General features: G+C 50.1%; 3 protein-coding genes across 3 annotated transcripts in view; 1 reads left to right on the forward strand and 2 right to left on the reverse strand.

The window, feature by feature from the left end:
* Positions 1–1,096: 1,096 nt before the first annotated feature.
* LOC143317192 (uncharacterized) lies at positions 1,097–6,587 on the reverse strand. The gene is made up of 8 exons (XM_076725224.1): positions 5,631–6,587; positions 5,185–5,220; positions 4,498–4,749; positions 4,174–4,419; positions 3,386–3,586; positions 2,274–2,348; positions 1,471–1,554; positions 1,097–1,324 (listed from the first exon to the last, which is right to left on the reverse strand). Exons 1-8 carry the CDS (start codon positions 5,776–5,778, stop codon positions 1,248–1,250), a joined length of 1,119 nt encoding a protein of 372 aa, XP_076581339.1. The 5' UTR covers positions 5,779–6,587; the 3' UTR covers positions 1,097–1,247.
* Positions 6,588–7,727: 1,140 nt separating this feature from the next.
* The window catches only part of LOC143317397 (uncharacterized), a 12,565-nt gene continuing 3,256 nt past the window's right edge, over positions 7,728–17,036 (forward strand). The window contains exons 1-7 of the mRNA XM_076725545.1: positions 7,728–8,410; positions 9,164–9,520; positions 9,627–9,790; positions 12,109–12,121; positions 13,023–13,086; positions 13,399–13,672; positions 15,537–15,588. Of these exons, the coding sequence (XP_076581660.1) occupies positions 8,326–8,410; positions 9,164–9,520; positions 9,627–9,790; positions 12,109–12,121; positions 13,023–13,086; positions 13,399–13,672; positions 15,537–15,588 (1,009 nt within the window). The 5' untranslated portion in view covers positions 7,728–8,325. The remainder of the gene's footprint in view (positions 8,411–9,163; positions 9,521–9,626; positions 9,791–12,108; positions 12,122–13,022; positions 13,087–13,398; positions 13,673–15,536; positions 15,589–17,036) is intronic.
* The window catches only part of LOC143316943 (uncharacterized), a 5,240-nt gene continuing 430 nt past the window's right edge, over positions 12,227–17,036 (reverse strand). The window contains exons 1-7 of the mRNA XM_076724794.1: positions 16,854–17,036; positions 15,830–15,925; positions 15,474–15,662; positions 15,026–15,121; positions 14,722–14,901; positions 13,996–14,106; positions 12,227–12,473 (exon numbers count right to left, since the gene is read on the reverse strand). The exon at positions 16,854–17,036 is cut by the window's right edge and continues 430 nt beyond it. Of these exons, the coding sequence (XP_076580909.1) occupies positions 12,375–12,473; positions 13,996–14,106; positions 14,722–14,901; positions 15,026–15,121; positions 15,474–15,662; positions 15,830–15,925; positions 16,854–17,012 (930 nt within the window). The 5' untranslated portion in view covers positions 17,013–17,036 and the 3' untranslated portion in view covers positions 12,227–12,374. The remainder of the gene's footprint in view (positions 12,474–13,995; positions 14,107–14,721; positions 14,902–15,025; positions 15,122–15,473; positions 15,663–15,829; positions 15,926–16,853) is intronic.

Consider the following 17,036-nt stretch of genomic DNA (forward strand, 5'->3'; position numbering starts at 1 on the left):
AACCAAAAGACGAGCAGAAGCTCCGGAGCGAGATCTGGACCCTGAGGGGAGGAGGACCATCAGCAGCTCAGCGTCCAGACAAACGTCCAGAACAACAAGAGAACAAAGACAACGTGGAACAAACTGCATGTTTCTGTTTGTCGTGTGTCCAACCTTCAGCTTTCCTGTGGACACACCGTCTCACCAGCAGAACCAGCAGAACCAGAACACAGAAAGGTAGAACAGCCGACCACCAGACAAGGAGAAGTGGAGGAGAGGGAGGTGAGGGGGAAGAAGAAGAAGAAGAAGAAGAAGAAGAAGAAGAAGAAGGAGAAGAAGAAGGAGAAGTAGGAGAAGAAGAAGAAGAAGAAGAAGAAGAAGAAGAAGGAGAAGAAGAAGAAGAAGAAGAAGGAGAAGAAGAAGAAGAAGAAGAAGAAGAAGTAGGAGAAGAAGAAGAAGAAGAAGAAGGAGAAGAAGAAGAAGGAGAAGTAGGAGAAAAAGAAGAAGAAGAAGAAGAAGAAGGAGAAGAAGAAGAAGAAGAAGAAGAAGAAGAAGGAGAAGAAGAAGAAGAAGAAGAAGAAGGAGAAGAAGAAGAAGAAGGAGAAGAAGAAGAAGAAGAAGAAGAAGGAGAAGAAGAAGAAGAAGAAGAAGAAGAAGAAGAAGAAGAAGGAGGACTTTTGGTGGGTTTTCCTAAAATGAACAAAAGAAATAGAATTGAAGCACAGAAATCAAAATCCATCATTTCCTTGTGTCCGGTGGAAAACCTCTGATCTTCGTTTTCGATGCTTTACAGCAAGAAATTATTCCGAATGCTAAACAGACTAGCGTGCTAACAGTGAATTCATAACCTCGCTGCTCTTTGATGAAGTCGAGGTGAAAACGTGAGACGGTGGTTCACAGCTCAAAGCTGTCGAAGTTAAAGGTTTTTAGGGTCCCGCCCTCGCACCCTGAGCCTTGCTATTGGCTGGAGGTGACACACCTGCTGCCTAAAGCTTGGCCTTGAAGCCACATTTTGTGCGAGTCTCCTCCTGAACAGAGTCAGTCTCTGATTGGCTCTTACAGACAAACAGGAAACTTCTGCAGTATTTTCTCCCAACGACTGACTTTTATTGAAGGATCACACATGTTCTTGAGTGTGTTGCACATTTTAAACAAGCCATGAACGTTTGTTATAAAATAAATTGGACTGCAGCAGCACCGGAGGACTGGAGACGTCATGGAAGGGATCATGTGGAGCAGGTGGTGAGCAGTAAACCAGCAGCTGGACGTCACTGGTCGGACTGGTGTGAAGGTGTGAGGGTGGACCTCAGCGAGGAGTAGACCACCTGCGGCTCAGCTGGAAGCTCTGAACGCACCAAAAACAGATAAAACATGAGCTGTGTCAAAGCTGTGTCCTGGTCTGTCCTCGTCCTCTCCCCGTCTCAGCAGCACATTTGACTCCTTCATGAACACGTGACTCAGAGGAGGAGCGTCAAAGAGGAGCAGCTGTACCTCTCCTGCTGTTTGCTCCGACGTCTATTTGTCCATAAGTGACGTCTTTACGTCTTTTCACCGCTGAGTAAACTGGATCAGCGTCTGAAAGAGAAAATGATGTGAATACAAGTACCGAACAGTACTGTCACCGCTACTGCAGTACATGTAATACACAGAACACCCACAGTACTGCACTGAAAACACACACACACTAAAGTTCTGTTTGATGCTGATGGGAAACGTTTGGCTTACTGTCACTTCAAAGGCTAACATTTAGCGTGTGACTAGCTAGCAGTCTGTCTCTTTCAGCGGGTGTTGGTCTCTGCCAGCGGCTAAATGCTCGTCTCTGACTGGCTGATTGCTGTTTGCTGGCTGATTGGCTGTCAGACGGGGCTCGCTCACCTCCGCACGGCTCAACAGGAGGCGGCTGTGACTGCGTTCATCCTCAGGGAGCCATGACAGTCTCAACCAATCGTCACGCAGATCAAAGCCTCGTTCTTATCTGTCGTCGAGTGAACTGACACCTTAAATAATGACCCACGCTTCAAAAATAACAACTTCATCTATGTGAGTGAAACGTTGACACACTGTCTTAACGTTTTTTTTTTTTTTCACCCCTCTTTGACCCCTGTGAAGCTTTCGAGACCCTCTGTGGGGTCGGGAGCCTCGTGTTGGGGACCAGTCATGTAGCTGATGAAACTGTTCTCTGAGTGAGTGAAACTGTGACGAAAAGACTTAATCTGTCTTTAAAACGTGGCCGTCAGGCGGCCATGTTGGCGTGCACACAGCTGCTGGAAACACTGATTCCAGGAGCGCTGTACCTCCCGTCCTGCCGCCGTCACAGCTGGCGTCTCCTGGTCTTTGGACAGCGGAGTAGACCGGGACTGCACCGCCGCCTGCAGAGAAAAGTGATGCAAGCACAAGTACTGTCAATACTACGAGTTCGACCTGTGGGCTTCTTATCGCAGACAAATGAAGGAGGACGTATTCAGTAAAAACACTCTCTGGTGTTAAAGTCACTTCATGTGATCATCATTCATTTGTTCATAAATAAATACGAGCACAAAAAACAGAAAAGTTCTTGATGTACTGCAACATTGCACATACGGTCCACGGTTTACATTTATTTATCATCCAAAACTGCACGAACATTTTGCTATTTTTTGCTTGTAGATACTGTCTATATATTTAGTTATATTGTATTTTTATTATAATATTATATAATGTGTGTTATACATTATAATACATAGAATGATATATTTAGTTTTACTTAGTTACATTTTTATTTTTATTCCTGCTTACATTTTCTGCCTGTTACTTTTTTCTAAATATTGTGTTTACATTCCATGTGTGTCTGTATGTTAATGCTCCTGCAACAACATAATTTCCAAATTGGGATCAATAAAGAAGAAGTTTAAGTTTTTCAGACATTTCTGTGAAGAAAAGACAAAGAAGCTGCAGCTGAACATCAACACCAGAGTTTTCACCAGAAAACAGGAAACTGGACGACAGCGTCAGTTCACACACACACACACACACACACACACACACACACACACACACACACACACACACACACACTTTGACCACAAAACACACACACACACACACACACACACACACACACACACACACACACACACACTTTGACCACAAAACACACACACACACACACACACAGACACACACACACAGACAAAAACACACACACACACACACACACACACACACACACACAGACAAAAACACACACACACACACACACACACACAAAAACACACACACACACACACAGACACAAACACACACACACACACACACACACACACACACAGACAAAAACACACACACGCACACACACACAGACACAGACAAAAACACACACACACACGCACACACACACAGGCACACACACACACACACACACACTCACCTGCAGGGTTCCTCCGCACGCATCGCCTCACCAGCAGAACCAGTCCAACCAGTAACACCACACCACAGACAGGTGGAACACACACCCACACCAAGAGAGGAGGAGCGGAGGAGGACAGAGGAGGAGGGGGAGGAGGAGGAGGAGAGGAGGAGGAGGAGACTCCAGCAGTGGAGGGTGGAGGAGGTGTGGTGGTGGGTGTTTCTGGAGAGACAGAGATCATCGTCAGACTGTTGTCACGTGTTCGTCCTTTGTGTCTGCAGTCCTTCCATGTCTCTGGAGGACGTATTGTGTCTCGTCCTCCTGTTGTCTTCACCTCGCTGTGGATGTTCTGACCTGTTCAGCCTCTTTGTTTCACCTCTTTTTCTTTGGTTTGCGTCTCTTCTGCTTGTTCATCATCTCTGTAGTTGTTTGTGTCTCTTTTAGGTCTTTTTGCATCTGTGTTATCTTTGATCCCTTGGACCCCTCCACCCCTCCGCCCCTCCGCCCCTCCGCCCCTCCACCCCTCCGCCCCTCCGCCCCTCCGCCCCTCCACCCCTCCGCCCCTCCGCCCCTCCACCCCTCCACCCCTCCGCACCTCCACCCCTCCACCCCTCCGCCCCTCCGCCCCTCCGCCCCTCCACCCCTCCGCCCCTCCGCCCCTCCACCCCTCCGCCCCTCCGCACCTCCACCCCTCCACCCCTCCGCACCTCCACCCCTCCACCCCTCCGCCCCTCCACCCATTCATGCCCATCATACACATGACTAAAACACCTCCTCCTGTGGTGAAGGATCATCTTGGACCTCCTCACCTGTGACGGCGATCCAGCTGGGTGGAGATTCTCCATGACTGCTGATGCGGCACATGTAGAGTCCTTCATCCGCCCTGGACACATGCTGGATGGTCATGTGACCTGTCGGCTCGGTCCTGATGAGGGAGCCATCTTTATAGAAATCAGCTGTGAGGTTGGAGGGAGGGGTCCTGGTCTCACAGCGCAGGGTCACGTCATCTCCCTCGGTCACAGGGAGGACAGGACTCTGCAGGACCACTGGTCCACCTGGACACAGAGACAAACTTCAGCATTTCACCCGTTTACACAGAGCTTCACAGCACTGAGTCCACCGTCTGATCGTACCAGTGACAGTGATGTTGATGGTGTTACTGGTCGCTCCCTCTCTGGACTCACACCAGTAAACTCCACTGTCCCACCTGGCCATATAGCTGATGATACAGGAAGAACCAGCAGGTCGTCCCCAGTCCTCACACTGAGCCCTGGTCTCTCTGGTGGTGTTCCTCCTCACTGTCCATCCACTGTCCTCCTCGCAGCTCAGAGAGACAGATTCATCTCTAAACAGCTGAGACCTGCTGGGACTCAGCGTGAGACGAGCTGCAGGAAGACACAGAACATGAGGACCCGCTGGTGTCCAAAGAAAAGCTGTTCAGGTTTTATGAGTCTTTGACTTTTTGTTTCCATCTCAAACTGTTCTGTTCGTCTGAAGCTGAACTGAAAAGAGATTTTTAAAGTCTGATTTGAAGGTTTCTCAGATGCTTCAGGGGTTGTGGACTGACTGTCTCTCGGGTCTGAGCAGCGCTCAGGTGACCAGCAGGGACTTCGTGGCCCCGGTCAGGAAACTGGCCCCTGTAAACTGCTGCTGGTCATTTTTTACACTAAATCATGAGCTTTAGAGCCGCTGGCAGGTGGACTGTGTCGTCTTCATGCTAAGCTAAGCTAAGCTAAGCTAAGCTAAGCTGTTCCTTAAAGTCTCCACTGTAAGACGAGCGCTCTGTCATCATTCAGGTGGAGGTGGACGTTCTCACTGACCTTGGCGTGCCGTGCAGCGCAGCAGCGACGTCAGCACTGAAACGAGATTCACAACCGACAAAATCACAAAACTTAAATATCAAAGACCAGCCTGAAACCTGCAGCACTGACCTCAGACCAGCCCTGACTGATCTGTGGCCTTAAACACGCTGAAACAAAGATCTTAAACACGCTGAAACAGAGATCCTGTTGAGACAGGATGTTTTTTGTGGCGGAACGTGAGAAACTGTTTTTCAAACTTCCTGTTAAAGGTGAATTGAAAGCAGAATAAAACCATGTGAATGGAAAAGATGTTTTCTGAAGGTCTCAGCTGACGCCGACTTCCTCTTTGTAGTTTGACTTCTTCTGTGTCGCCTGTTTGTCTTGATCAACAACGTCTGCCGTCTCCTCCAAACTGACCGACGTGCTGTGAATATGCATGAACGCTGAACGTGGATTGTACTCACCGAGCAGCCACATGAGTCCGGTCCCATCGCAGCACATGGTGGCACCGAGCCAGTCTCTCCACCGCAGCAGCTCCGCCCTCCTCCTTCCTCTGTGACCGCGTGGTTTTCTTCTCCGGAAACAGGAAAAAAGGTAAATCGTCTTCATCATTAGTTTATTAGCACTTATGAACCATCTGTGGGTTTGTTAAGGCAGCGAAGAACGAGAGAAAGAACGCAGCTGAAGCAGGGGAGACGTCCACCTGCCGACTTCTTCAGGCGATCAGTCTGAGAAGAGCTCAGAGCCGCTCGCAGGAAATGACCCACAAAGCATCAGAGAGACAAAACCGCAGACGGACGCTTCCTCCGGCCGACCACGTCTGAGAAAGAGACGACACTGAGCCGGTCGACCGCGGGCCGACGGCTGAGGCGCCGCTCCGAACGCTTCACACGCCAACGTGTTGAACAGGCTTCGTCAGTTTATTCTAACCAATGACAGCGAAGGTTTCAGGTGCAGTTTGGAGTCACATCAGTCTGAACGCGTTTCCAGAACTGAGGAGGTCTGAGGAGGACTGAGGAGAACTGAGGAGGTCTGAGGAAGACTGAGGAGGTCTGAGGAGGTCTGAGGAGGACTGAGGAGGTCTGAGGAGGTCTGAGGAAGACTGAGGAGGTCTGAGGAGGACTGAGGAGGGCTGAGGAGGACTGAGGAGGACTGAGGAGGTCTGAGGAGGTCTGAGGAAGACTGAGGAGGTCTGAGGAGGTCTGAGGAAGACTGAGGAAGACTGAGGAGGTCTGAGGAGGACTGAGGAAGACTGAGGAGGACTGACGAGATCTGAGGAGGTCTGAGGAGGACTGACGAGATCTGAGGAGGGCTGAGGAGGACTGAGTAGGACTGAGGAGGTCTGAGGAGGTCTGAGGAGGGCTGAGGAGGTCTGAATAGGACTGAGGAGGGCTGAGGAGGTCTGAGGAAGACTGAGGAAGACTGAGGAGGTCTGAGGAAGACTGAGGAGGTCTGAGGAGGTCTGAGGAGGTCTGAGGAAGACTGAGGAGGACTGAGGAGGTCTGAGGAGGACTGAAGAGGACTGAGGAAGACTGAGTAGGACTGAGGAGGGCTGAGGAGGTCTGAGGAAGACTGAGGAAGACTGAGGAGGTCTGAGGAAGACTGAGGAGGTCTGAGGAGGTCTGAGGAAGACTGAGGAAGACTGAGGAGGTCTGAGGAGGTCTGAGGAGGACTGAGGAAGACTGAGGAGGTCTGAGGAGGACTGAGGAGGTCTGAGGAGGTCTGAGGAAGACTGAGGAGGTCTGAGGAGGTCTGAGGAGGACTGACGAGATCTGAGGAGGACTAAGGAGGACTGTGGAGGACAGAAGAGGTCTGTGGAGGTCTGAGGAGGTCTGAGGATGCTGAAATCTGCACGGACAGGTCTGATGGAACGTGTCCTGCGCTCAGCAGGCTGGAGGTGAATGTCTCTGTTCGTGCATGCTCGAACAAAAAAGCAACGGTTGAAGTCAACAAATGATCGAATCAGAGGTTCATGAGACGTCTCAAGTCATGCAGGAAATTCACACAGGAAGATATATGTATATTAGGCTGTGGGGACAATGAGCAAAGGGGGACGACGGGACAGGACAGGACAGGACAGGACAGGACAGGACAGGACTGGAGCAGGAGGACGGCAGTAATGTGACATCATGGATTCCAGCTGCCGTAAAACCTCAAAGAAGAAGAAGAAAACGAGAACGCGCATCAGGCACGCAACACTCGACGCCGTGTGACGCAGGACGTACAACAGCACTCCGCGTGCGTTCATTCACACCAAACAGCGTGGTGACCGAGACCGGCAGAAGAGGAGCAGAAGCCGAAGAGGAGAGGAGGAGAAGCGGAGCTGAGCGCCTGTCTGAAGGAGACACACCCCGCTCTCCGGCTCTCCGTTAGCCGCTGTGCTAACGCGGAGTCAGACGGACGGAGGGATCGGGATGTCGCGCTGGGTGCTGGGAAAGCTCAGCTGCTCCTCCCGGCGAAGAGGAAGCCTCGACGGTTCTCCGAAGAGCTTCAGGTGCCACAAAGAGACAGTTTCAAGCCCAACCCTCGACGGGCCGGAGTGGGTGAGTGAGTTTATAAGGTTTAGAGCGGCCATGACGCTCCTCGCACACCGGGTGACGGACGAGCTAGAAACGGGGTTCATCGGTGCCGGTTTTAATCCGCTAACCACGGTGAGGCTCGAAGAGCTTCGAGCTGGTATTTGTGTAAAAAAAGAAGATAAATAGAGAAACATCTCGTCAGTGAGAACTACGTCAATAATTGTGTATAAATGTGTCTTTATATGAGGGGAAACGTGGACGTCACGGGACACCTGTCCACTGTTCGTCGAGGACGGTGACTCGTGACTCTGATGGACTCCTACTTGTTGCCTGCGAAGTTTTCGGCATGAGGACTGATGATTGGTTAGGGTTTGAAACGGTGTGAACCAATCAGAGGCAGAGTAGGGCGGGTCATTCCGCCGCCATCCCATTGGAAGAGAACGTTGACGCCGCTGACAGTAAACAGGAAGTGCGGTACCGGTCCGTCTACACCCTAACCGTCAGTTAAAAGCATTAATTTGACTCATTTCGGACAGAACGCTGCACCGTATGACGTAGTAGAGACAGATGTTGGTGCACAGCTGGTGCGCTGACTGGCAGTAGGTGGCGCACCCTTCACTGACTCCACCCTCCATGTGTGATGACCGTCATGGCTCGTTCGGATCAGCTGCTTTTCGTGGATTTCTTCTGTTTCCTGCTTTTCTCTGCGCTCTCTGCAGCTGAAGGTGAGCTGCCCCTTTCTCCGTGTATGTATGTGTGTGTGTGTGTGTGTGTGTGTTGTGTTCGCTGACACTCTGGTAAAATATGTTCCTGCATGACTCCTGGATGTCGTAACGCACTGTGATCAAAACAAGCGAGCAGCTGCCATGTTGTCTGCACCAGCAACCACAACACGAGCAGGAGGAAGCAGCGGCCGTTCGGCGCCGCTCGTCCATCAGACCGGCGTTCTTCAGGGGACAATCGTCACCCAGTAGAATCTGCTCTGATGGTCGACCCGCTACATTTTTCAATGATGGCCGCTCATGTGTTGTTTTTTGCATGAACATTTGTTTGACACTCGTCTGTGTTTTTGTCTGCATCGTCTCTGCTTCTGCAGACCTGTCCTTCGCCTCAAGTCCGCATGTTTTTAATAAAAAAGGTGTTTGCGCAGTCGTCGGCCGGTCGTGTTTGGGCTTAGGTCGACCAGCGGAGACGAGACGCTGCCGGGCTCGAACGGGTGCTCCGAGTCTGTTATTCATCTTTGGTCTTTTGGTTCGGTGACTGTGGACGCTTTGATCATGTGTGACTGCGTGTCTCGTGATCGTCGTCTCTGCTGTGACCAAAGGTCATGGGATGTGCCGCTAAACAAGTTTGACTTCAAAACAGGTCCACGGCCACGCCTCCTGCCCAGTTTGATCCTATCACAGTCAAATGTCCTCTCAGAAACATGAACCATCTTTTATTCTGTTTCTGGGTTTTCTCTCGTGTTCTTGTTGCAGACCAACAGGAGGTCAAAGCGAAGCCTGAGCAGGACGTCGCTCTTCAGTGTTGGGCTCCCAGAGGTTCCTCCATCACGCTGGTGGAGTGGAACAGAGCTGACCTGAAGTCAGATGGTTACGTGTTCTTTTACCGCAACCAGCGCTCGTACGAGAACTTCCAGCATCCGTCTTTTCATGGTCGAGTGAAGCTGAGAGATCCAGAGATGAAGGACGGAGACGCTTCCGTCGTTCTGAAGAAGGTGACCGTCAACGACACGGGAACGTACGACTGTCGAATCATAGTCGTCGACGCAGGACGTGCTGAGGCCACGCCCCCTGACATCAAACACCTCATCCACCTCACAGTGACTGACCCAGGTGAGCTCCTACACGTCACACTCAGGTGAGCTCCTACACGTCACACTCAGGTGAGTCTGCAGAGTTCAGACTTGCTGACGCCTCACACCTGTCTTCTTCTCTGCAGATGGAAACGTCTGGAGTGGCGTAAACGTGGCTGCAGCTGCTGTCGGGTCTCTTGTTGTTGTTGTTCTTGTTGTTGTTGTTGTTGCTGTTGCTGTTTGTAGCAAATGTAAACGTCTCGAGCAGAAGCCATGCAGAGCTCCCTCTGAAGGGGCAGGTGGATGGATGGCCTGAAGATCTCAGATCTCTTTCCTCCTTTGTTATCTGGCAGACGTACATGTAAATTCATGCACCTTTACTTTTATAGCAGAACCGACTATCAGATGAAAGGTTCCAAAGAGGATTGAAGAACATAAATGTGCATTGAATGAAAGAGGGTTCAGGTGACGAGTTGATGGAAGCTGAAGAAATGAAGGTGAGCAGGACACAGATGAGACCAGGACTGGAGACGGATCCAGAGTCGTCTCGGTGGACGTTATGTCGCCGTTTGTAGCTCCGCTTATTCATCATATCACGTTTGTGCTTCAGCGTGTCGAAACTTGGACAATCTGTCTTTCTGAAGAAGTAAAGACGTCTCGCTCTCGTGTCCATTCAGTGTCAAAATAAGGACTCCAGCTAATTTTTTGGTTGTTGTCACGGTGGAGTGATCTGTCGGTGATTTTCAAGAGAAACATTCACATCTAAAGCCTGGTTTAGGCTTCTGCGTCGCGTCAACGCCGTACCTACGCCGTCGACACAGACCCCTACGCGGACCCTACGCCGTAGCCTGACGCGCACCTCCAAAAAATCCTGACTACGCGTCGCGTCGACGCGTAGTGACGTGAACGTCGAGGACTGTGATTGGTCCGTTCAGAACGTAATTTTCGGTTCAGTCGCAGCCCGATGGTCGCAGCACAACAACACCGCCATTTTCAAAGTTTCTGTGGTGAGAGCTACAAGAAAAACTGGACCAAGCCGAAGAAAGAATTATCGAGGAGGTACGCAAGTACGACCACCTCTACAACTCCTCTTCGCGGCAGCAAGAGCCCCCCGAAACCATACAAAGACACAGCCGCACCCCCCTAGCGGCTTGGTGGTGAATTGCGGAGCAACGCGTTCCCTCGACGCAGAACTACGAATGCTCAGTGACAGCGTAGGGTGTACGCCGTAGGTACGGCGTTGCCGCGACGCCGAAGCCTAAACCAAGCTTAAGACGCTGCAGTCGCAGGATTTTCACTTTTTTCTATCATAATAGAAATGGAATGATCAATAATATTGATTGCTGACTGATCGTCAGGTCTCTGTGAGCACTCAGGTGTGCTCGGCCTGTGCCTTAAGTTTGATGTTGTAAAGCACTTTATTTCACCTTTTCTAAGCTTTATTATATCAATAAATGTGTTTGTGCTCGTTAACAGTTTCCCTTGTTTCAATCGAGTCGTCAATAACACGAGGAGCCGAATGTTTGTTCAGCTTGTTGCTACACGTCTGATCTCACCTGAACACACCTGAACACACACACGTCCAGTGTGTTTACGTTCTGCAGTTACTGAGGAGTGTTTATTCACAGAGCAGCCGAAGTCGTGAAGCACCTGTGATCAGGTGCGGTTAGATTCATGATGTTGGTCTTTGGTTTGATGAACGCTATGTTGATGTGTACTTGTACAGCTTTCTTTTCACACTCTGGAGGCCTTTGTCTTCTGTCCCTGCTCAGCTTTGTTGTCCTCGTCCTTAGCTGCCGTCAGCAGGACGACTGGAAAAGGTGGAAGTAAGTCAAATGTTGTTTCCAGCCTCGTGCTTCGTTCACCACATTGAACGACTGAAAAACTGCTGATCCGGAGGCACTTTGAAGGCAGCTCGTCTGCTTTATGAAGAGCAGATGGTTTTGTTGTGATTGTGGTGTTTTGGTAACACCCCCCCCCCACCCCCCCCCACTACTTCCTGTTTCTCTTCCTGTTTTTTTTCTGTTGCTGAGCCACAGCTGTTTGACGAGTCGTGTCCTGACAGATGAGGATGACTCAGGCCTGTTGTATTCCTGTTTCATGTCTGTCCTCAACATTGTCTGTCCTGATAAGGACTTCTATTTCAATTCGATTCAGTTTTATTTGTATAGCACCGAGACACAACAGAAGCTGTCTCAGGACGCTTTCCATGTAGAGCTGCTACAAACCAAACTCTTCATCTGCAGAGACCCAACAGTTCCCTCCGTGGTGACAGTGAAACTTCCTTTTATCAGGCACAAAGCTCAAGCAGATGCAGATCAGGGTGGGCGGCCGTCTGCCTCCACAGGTTGGATCACCTACAACCATCCAGCAGTACCCAGTGGAACCTCATCACAATGCACCTGGACAGCGGCTGACACCTGGACTTCAGCTCGAGCTGCTGGGTTCAGACACCGTGTGTCTTCAGGAGCGTCACAGTAACTCCACATAACAAAGGCAGACCCTCCAGATCAGGGTCTGGGTCCACCAGGACACACACTGCTGTTTTCCACAGGAAGTTCCTAAAAAGTATAAGGATGCTGAAACTCCAGCGCTGTATGACTTGTGTCGCCTTCTTTGTGTCCTCAGACTGTTGAAGATTGTGAGCTGTTTACCATTTTGATGAGAATTGACCTGGATCGACTGGATACATGAATAAGTGTCAGCAGTTACACAGCAAATGTGACACAAACACCAAAAAACAAACTGTAGTTTAGGCATATTTTATTACAACAGTTAAATCAGCTGTAGATAATATACTGTTTATGCCAAGTGTCAAACAAACAACACATGAAGTTCAAAGCGAGCTGAGTGGGTGCGGCTGTGGCTCAGGTGGTACAGCGGTCGTCCACCGATCAGGTCGGTGGTTCGATGTCTGTCCTCAGCAGTCCACGTGCTGAAGTATCGTTGGACAAGATACTGAAGCCCAAAAACTGCCCAATGCTGCGCCATCGCTGTGTGAGGTCATATGTAATTCAGCTTTGTGTATCAGACAAACCAGTCAGTGATTTATTGGTCATTTCATGATTGTGTGTCGGCTTGTTACAAACAAAAACCCAACCCTAACGAGCTGTAAGAACAAGGTCTGTGGCTGAAATATGTTAGTGAGGAGTTACACAAGCTGGTGGAACAAGGATGAGACAGGAAGTGACATCATGACTGGTGAATAGTCTCGTGGGCCAATCACATTTCAAGTCACGTGATGCAGCGCCTCGCGCTCACGACTGATCACTGAGCTGCTTCGCCCTCAGGAGGCGTGGTCACTCCCCAGGGCATGCTGGGTAAGGCATGTGTGAGCCACTCACCCCAGCCACTCCTAGTCTCCCTCCCCCCACCTCCTCCTTCCACCTCCCACTCTCCCACCACCCAGTCCATCTCCTCTCTCCCTCCCCTTGCCTCCGTCCTCTCCTCCCTCAGAATGACACTGTAGCGCTTTCTGGACACTCCTCTTCCACTCCTCTCTCTCTCCATCCCTTCATCTTCCCCTCCTGCATCTTCTGCAGGGACCCAACACTCCTCCATCACGTCCCTCCACCCCTCTACCTCCTCCACTTTGCTTACCAGACGGTACAATGTCTTCCTGTACATTCCTCTTTCGTCCCTCCCTCCTCTTTCTCCTTCCTCCCCTCTCGTCACTCCTCCTCCTCCTCCTGTGGGCTCCAGAGCGATAAGGAGTCTTTCTTTCCCTTCTTCTCCTCCTCCTTCGTCACCTTCCTTCCCTCTGTCTTCCTTCTCCAGATTTTCTCCTTCCTCTCTTTGGATGAATAGTACAGAGCGATACAGTGCTGTCACTCCTCCTCCTCCTCCCACCTCCTTCTCTTCCTTCCTGCTGTATGGTAACAGCCTCACTCCCTCATTACCTCTTCCCCTCCTTGTCAGTGCCACCCTCAGTGGCCTGTACACCCTCCTGTACCAGATGACCAGCCTCACCAGAGTTGCCAAGATACAAGCCGCCCACGCCACGCACAGCAGCAGGCAGCCTGCAAAAAGCCAAATACAGAACACCCCTGCACCTCCAGCGGCACTACCACGCTGCTGGCTGCCCGGTTCATTGATCGCCCATGAAGGGATCGTGGTAGTTGTTGTGACAGCCTGGGATGTCAGTGTCCCGACAGATGTTCCTGGTTTTGTTGGTGTGGTGGTTGTCATGTCAGTAAGTCTTTCAGTTGAAGGTCTGACAGTAGGAAGAGTGGAATGACTAGCCAAGGAACGCGACCCAACCAATAGCACGTCACTATGCACCACTGACCCTGAATAATTTGACCATTCAACGTGTCTGGTGAAGGTTTGGTACCAGGACCGTGGGACTACTCTGTGGGACTCAGTGTGGAGTTCTTCTGCGAATGCTGGTGTAGCAGTTGAAGCGGGAGCAGGAGGAGCAGTAGTAGGAGCAGGAGGAGCAGTAGTAGGAGCAGGAGGAGCAGTAGTAGGAGCAGGAGGAGCAGTAGCTGTCTTGTAGGGAGTGTCAGTAATTACTGGCTCATCGAAGTCTCCGGGTGGAGCCGATTCTTTCATAGTTGAACACAGATCAGAGTCCTTCACGCTCATTACAGGTGTACCCTTAAGCCACTGTGGAGAGTCACACACCTGAGAACAGACAACAACCATCAGAAAATAGTCACAGTAAGCAAAAAGGAATTCCTTGTAGATTTTAGATATGCATCAAAGCAGAACTGAAAGCTGTATTACACAAACGTTCTGTCCTGATTCCTCTCTGGTCTCTGAGTTGAGACTTTTCTAAAGGTCTCCGTATGCTCCAAACTCTTTAGCTATATAAGAAAAAAATCAATAGTGATGTTCAAGTCAAGAAACAACTTTCCTGCCTGGTCTGAATGGTCAGTTTCATCCTCTAAGACATCCATGGTGTCGCACTTGGCTGAGCTGAGTGAGAAGTGAAAATTCTTCCACACTCGCTCTTTAAAGTGTAAAGGATGTTTCAGACACATTCAGAGAATCTGCTGTCTTTGAAGATACTGAAGTTTTCATGTTTCGGTAAATTCTTCTTAAGGATTATTTTTTGGACTCTTTTACTTGGACTGGTCTTGATACCCTGAGATGTCTTTCTGTAAATAAGCTACCAGGAGTGCTTCAGGCTTCATGTGGATTTGGATTTGGAGTTTTTGTGCATTAATTTTCTCCTTTATGCAGCGTCCGCCTTCTTCTTGTACTGTGCCGTTACTTTTCTCCATGTGTGCGACTCACCACACTCTCTGCATCGCTCTTGATGAGCGGTCCATCCCGGACGTAGACGTTGAGTTCATAGTCGTCAAGGTATGTGTGCAAGTAACCGAGGGAACAGGAGCAGGCCCAGGGATTGTCTGAGAGGTATAGGTATGGCACTTCCTCCTTCTGGCTGAACCAATCATCCGGCATCACCTTAATCTGAAAAGAAAAGGAAATGTTAAGTTTTGGACATACCAGCCTAAGGTCCTGTACCGGCAGAAAAACGAACTGCGAGCATGTGCCGCGGTAAGCCTTCGAAGCCCTGTGGTGAGTGTTCTCCCACCTTGTTTTTCTCCAGGAAGAGGGTCTCTATGGCAGGAAGGGGGTGGAGCATGAGCTCGGGAAGCACTTTGATACGATTGGATGACAAATCCAGGATCTAGAGGGCAGGACAGCCAGTCAGAAGAGGAGTTGAGCATTCTTCCTTAAGAAAACTAAGAACTCGGAGACAGTTGAAAGTCTCCAGGTGCTCCTGGTGTGGAAATGAAGCGAGCACGCTGCCTTCCTGTGCTTCATTCTGACTCTTTACTGCTTTTGTTTTTCGTTCAAGTGCTGACTTGTGGCCTGACTTCCTAACATGCTACCTTCATAACATTCATCCAGCATTCAACCTCCATAATTGCCTTAATGCTTTCTAACATGCAGCCTTTGCAGTATGTTTTCCAAATTCCAAGCATGCATCTTACTCTGCTAGCAGGCCACAGTAACAACATGCATGTTGACGCACTGACCTCCAGCTTGCTCAGTCCAGAGAAGGTGTGGTCACTCAGAGATTCTATGGCGTTGTTGTCCAGGTAGAGTTCAGTCAGACCTGGACAGGCGACGAAGGAGCCATCAGAGAGGGACGTAAGATGGTTTGAACCCAGTCGGAGAACACTGAGGCTGGGCAGGATCAGAATGCTGGAGACCACCTCTGGAACCTGGACGGACATAAACTGATGAAACCTCTTTGTTCTAAATATGTACAAACAACAACATGAGAGAATGAAGCGTGGAATGAAATATGCACGACTTAGCACTGATATCAACCGGCTTTAACCGCCTTGATTCAGTGCTCTAGCTTCATAAGCACAGAGCAGACAGACACCTTGTTGCCCGTGAGGTCGATCTCATAGATCTCTGTGAAGATCTGGAAGGAGGACCAGGACAGACTGGAGAAGAGGTTGTTGGGAAACAACAGAACCTAAAGGCAGAGAGAGAGCAGAAGAAGAAAACCATTTAGAGTCGTATGAGTTCCCCGTCAAACTGTCATCACATCAGTCTCAAACAGGAAGCTTGTGGTTCCACTGTGGTCTGGAGTTCAACCCCGACGCTCAATATCAAACCCGTCTGTGGCGTCCGCACTGACAGCCATCGAATCATATCATTTACAGTGTTTCCACATTTATGGGTCCCTGCTGTCGCATCAGTGTAAATGTGTACAGGCGTTGACGTGTTTGACCTCAGTGGTAGTGGTAGCGTGTCGGGTGTGTCATGCTGCTGCGTCGTCGCAGAGCTGCTGACCTTAAACTGAAGACGTGTTTTATCTTTGAGCTTTGTGATGCCAAATAAAATCAGGCAGAAAACATGGAGATCAGCTCTGAAACAACCACAAACACGAGTCAGCCTAAGAAGAGCCATCATCTGGACATTCATAGCCACAGTTTCTCTGAGAACTCCCCACGGATCACCAAACTGCGCCGCAACGCCGAAAAATAAAAAACTGGAAAACTCAAGAGCTCACTTTGACTTACTTCATAATTCCAGGATAGCAGGTGTGTTTTCCTGTGTATTCTGTGACCTGATGAGACGTTTCAGCTCTGCACAAACCTGAGGTGAAGCTAAGAACTCGACTCTCTCAGCAGCCCGTCAGGCTGTAGGTAAGAGTCCGGTTTGACAGTCCTGCTGTCCGTGTGCGTTTGAGCCGCGCAGCCGTGCTCAGTTACATTTTGCTTTAAAGTCAACTGCAGTTAGAATTAGTTCCTCGACTTTGCTGAGGAAGCGTTTGATGGACTTTAACGTGACCTTTACGCGCAGTCCATCATGTTCTGTGCACACATTCAAACGTTCACGCTGTGACTGAGTTAACATCCGGCCCTGACGAGCCGCTCGTCTGCGCTGTCCGCGTTTACCTTGGTCGAGGGTTCGAATCCCGCCGGGACGTCGCTGAAGCCGGCCGCCGTGCAGTTCTCCCTCGGCCGGTGGTCCTTGTCCCTGTCGCTGTGGCAACCGGATAGCGCAGTGACCATGGCAACGTGGGACAGGAGGAAGAGGAGGACGAAGAGCTGCATTCTGAAAAAGACCCTGAGCTCCTG

The sequence above is a fragment of the Chaetodon auriga genome, chromosome 24 (assembly GCF_051107435.1).
Source record: "Chaetodon auriga isolate fChaAug3 chromosome 24, fChaAug3.hap1, whole genome shotgun sequence".
Taxonomy (NCBI): Eukaryota; Metazoa; Chordata; class Actinopteri; order Chaetodontiformes; family Chaetodontidae; genus Chaetodon; species Chaetodon auriga.

Bases quoted from the DNA above. Each gene is read 5' to 3' on its own strand.
- LOC143317192 (XM_076725224.1), bottom strand. From the start codon at position 5,778: ATGATGAAGACGATTTACCTTTTTTCCTGTTTCCGGAGAAGAAAACCA. The intron at 5,221-5,630 runs GTGAGTACAATC...ATCTCGTTTCAG, and splicing joins CGGACTCATGTGGCTGCTCG to TGCTGACGTCGCTGCTGCGC. The intron at 3,587-4,173 runs GTGAGGAGGTCC...CTGTCTCTCCAG, and splicing joins CAGCTGGATCGCCGTCACAG to AAACACCCACCACCACACCT.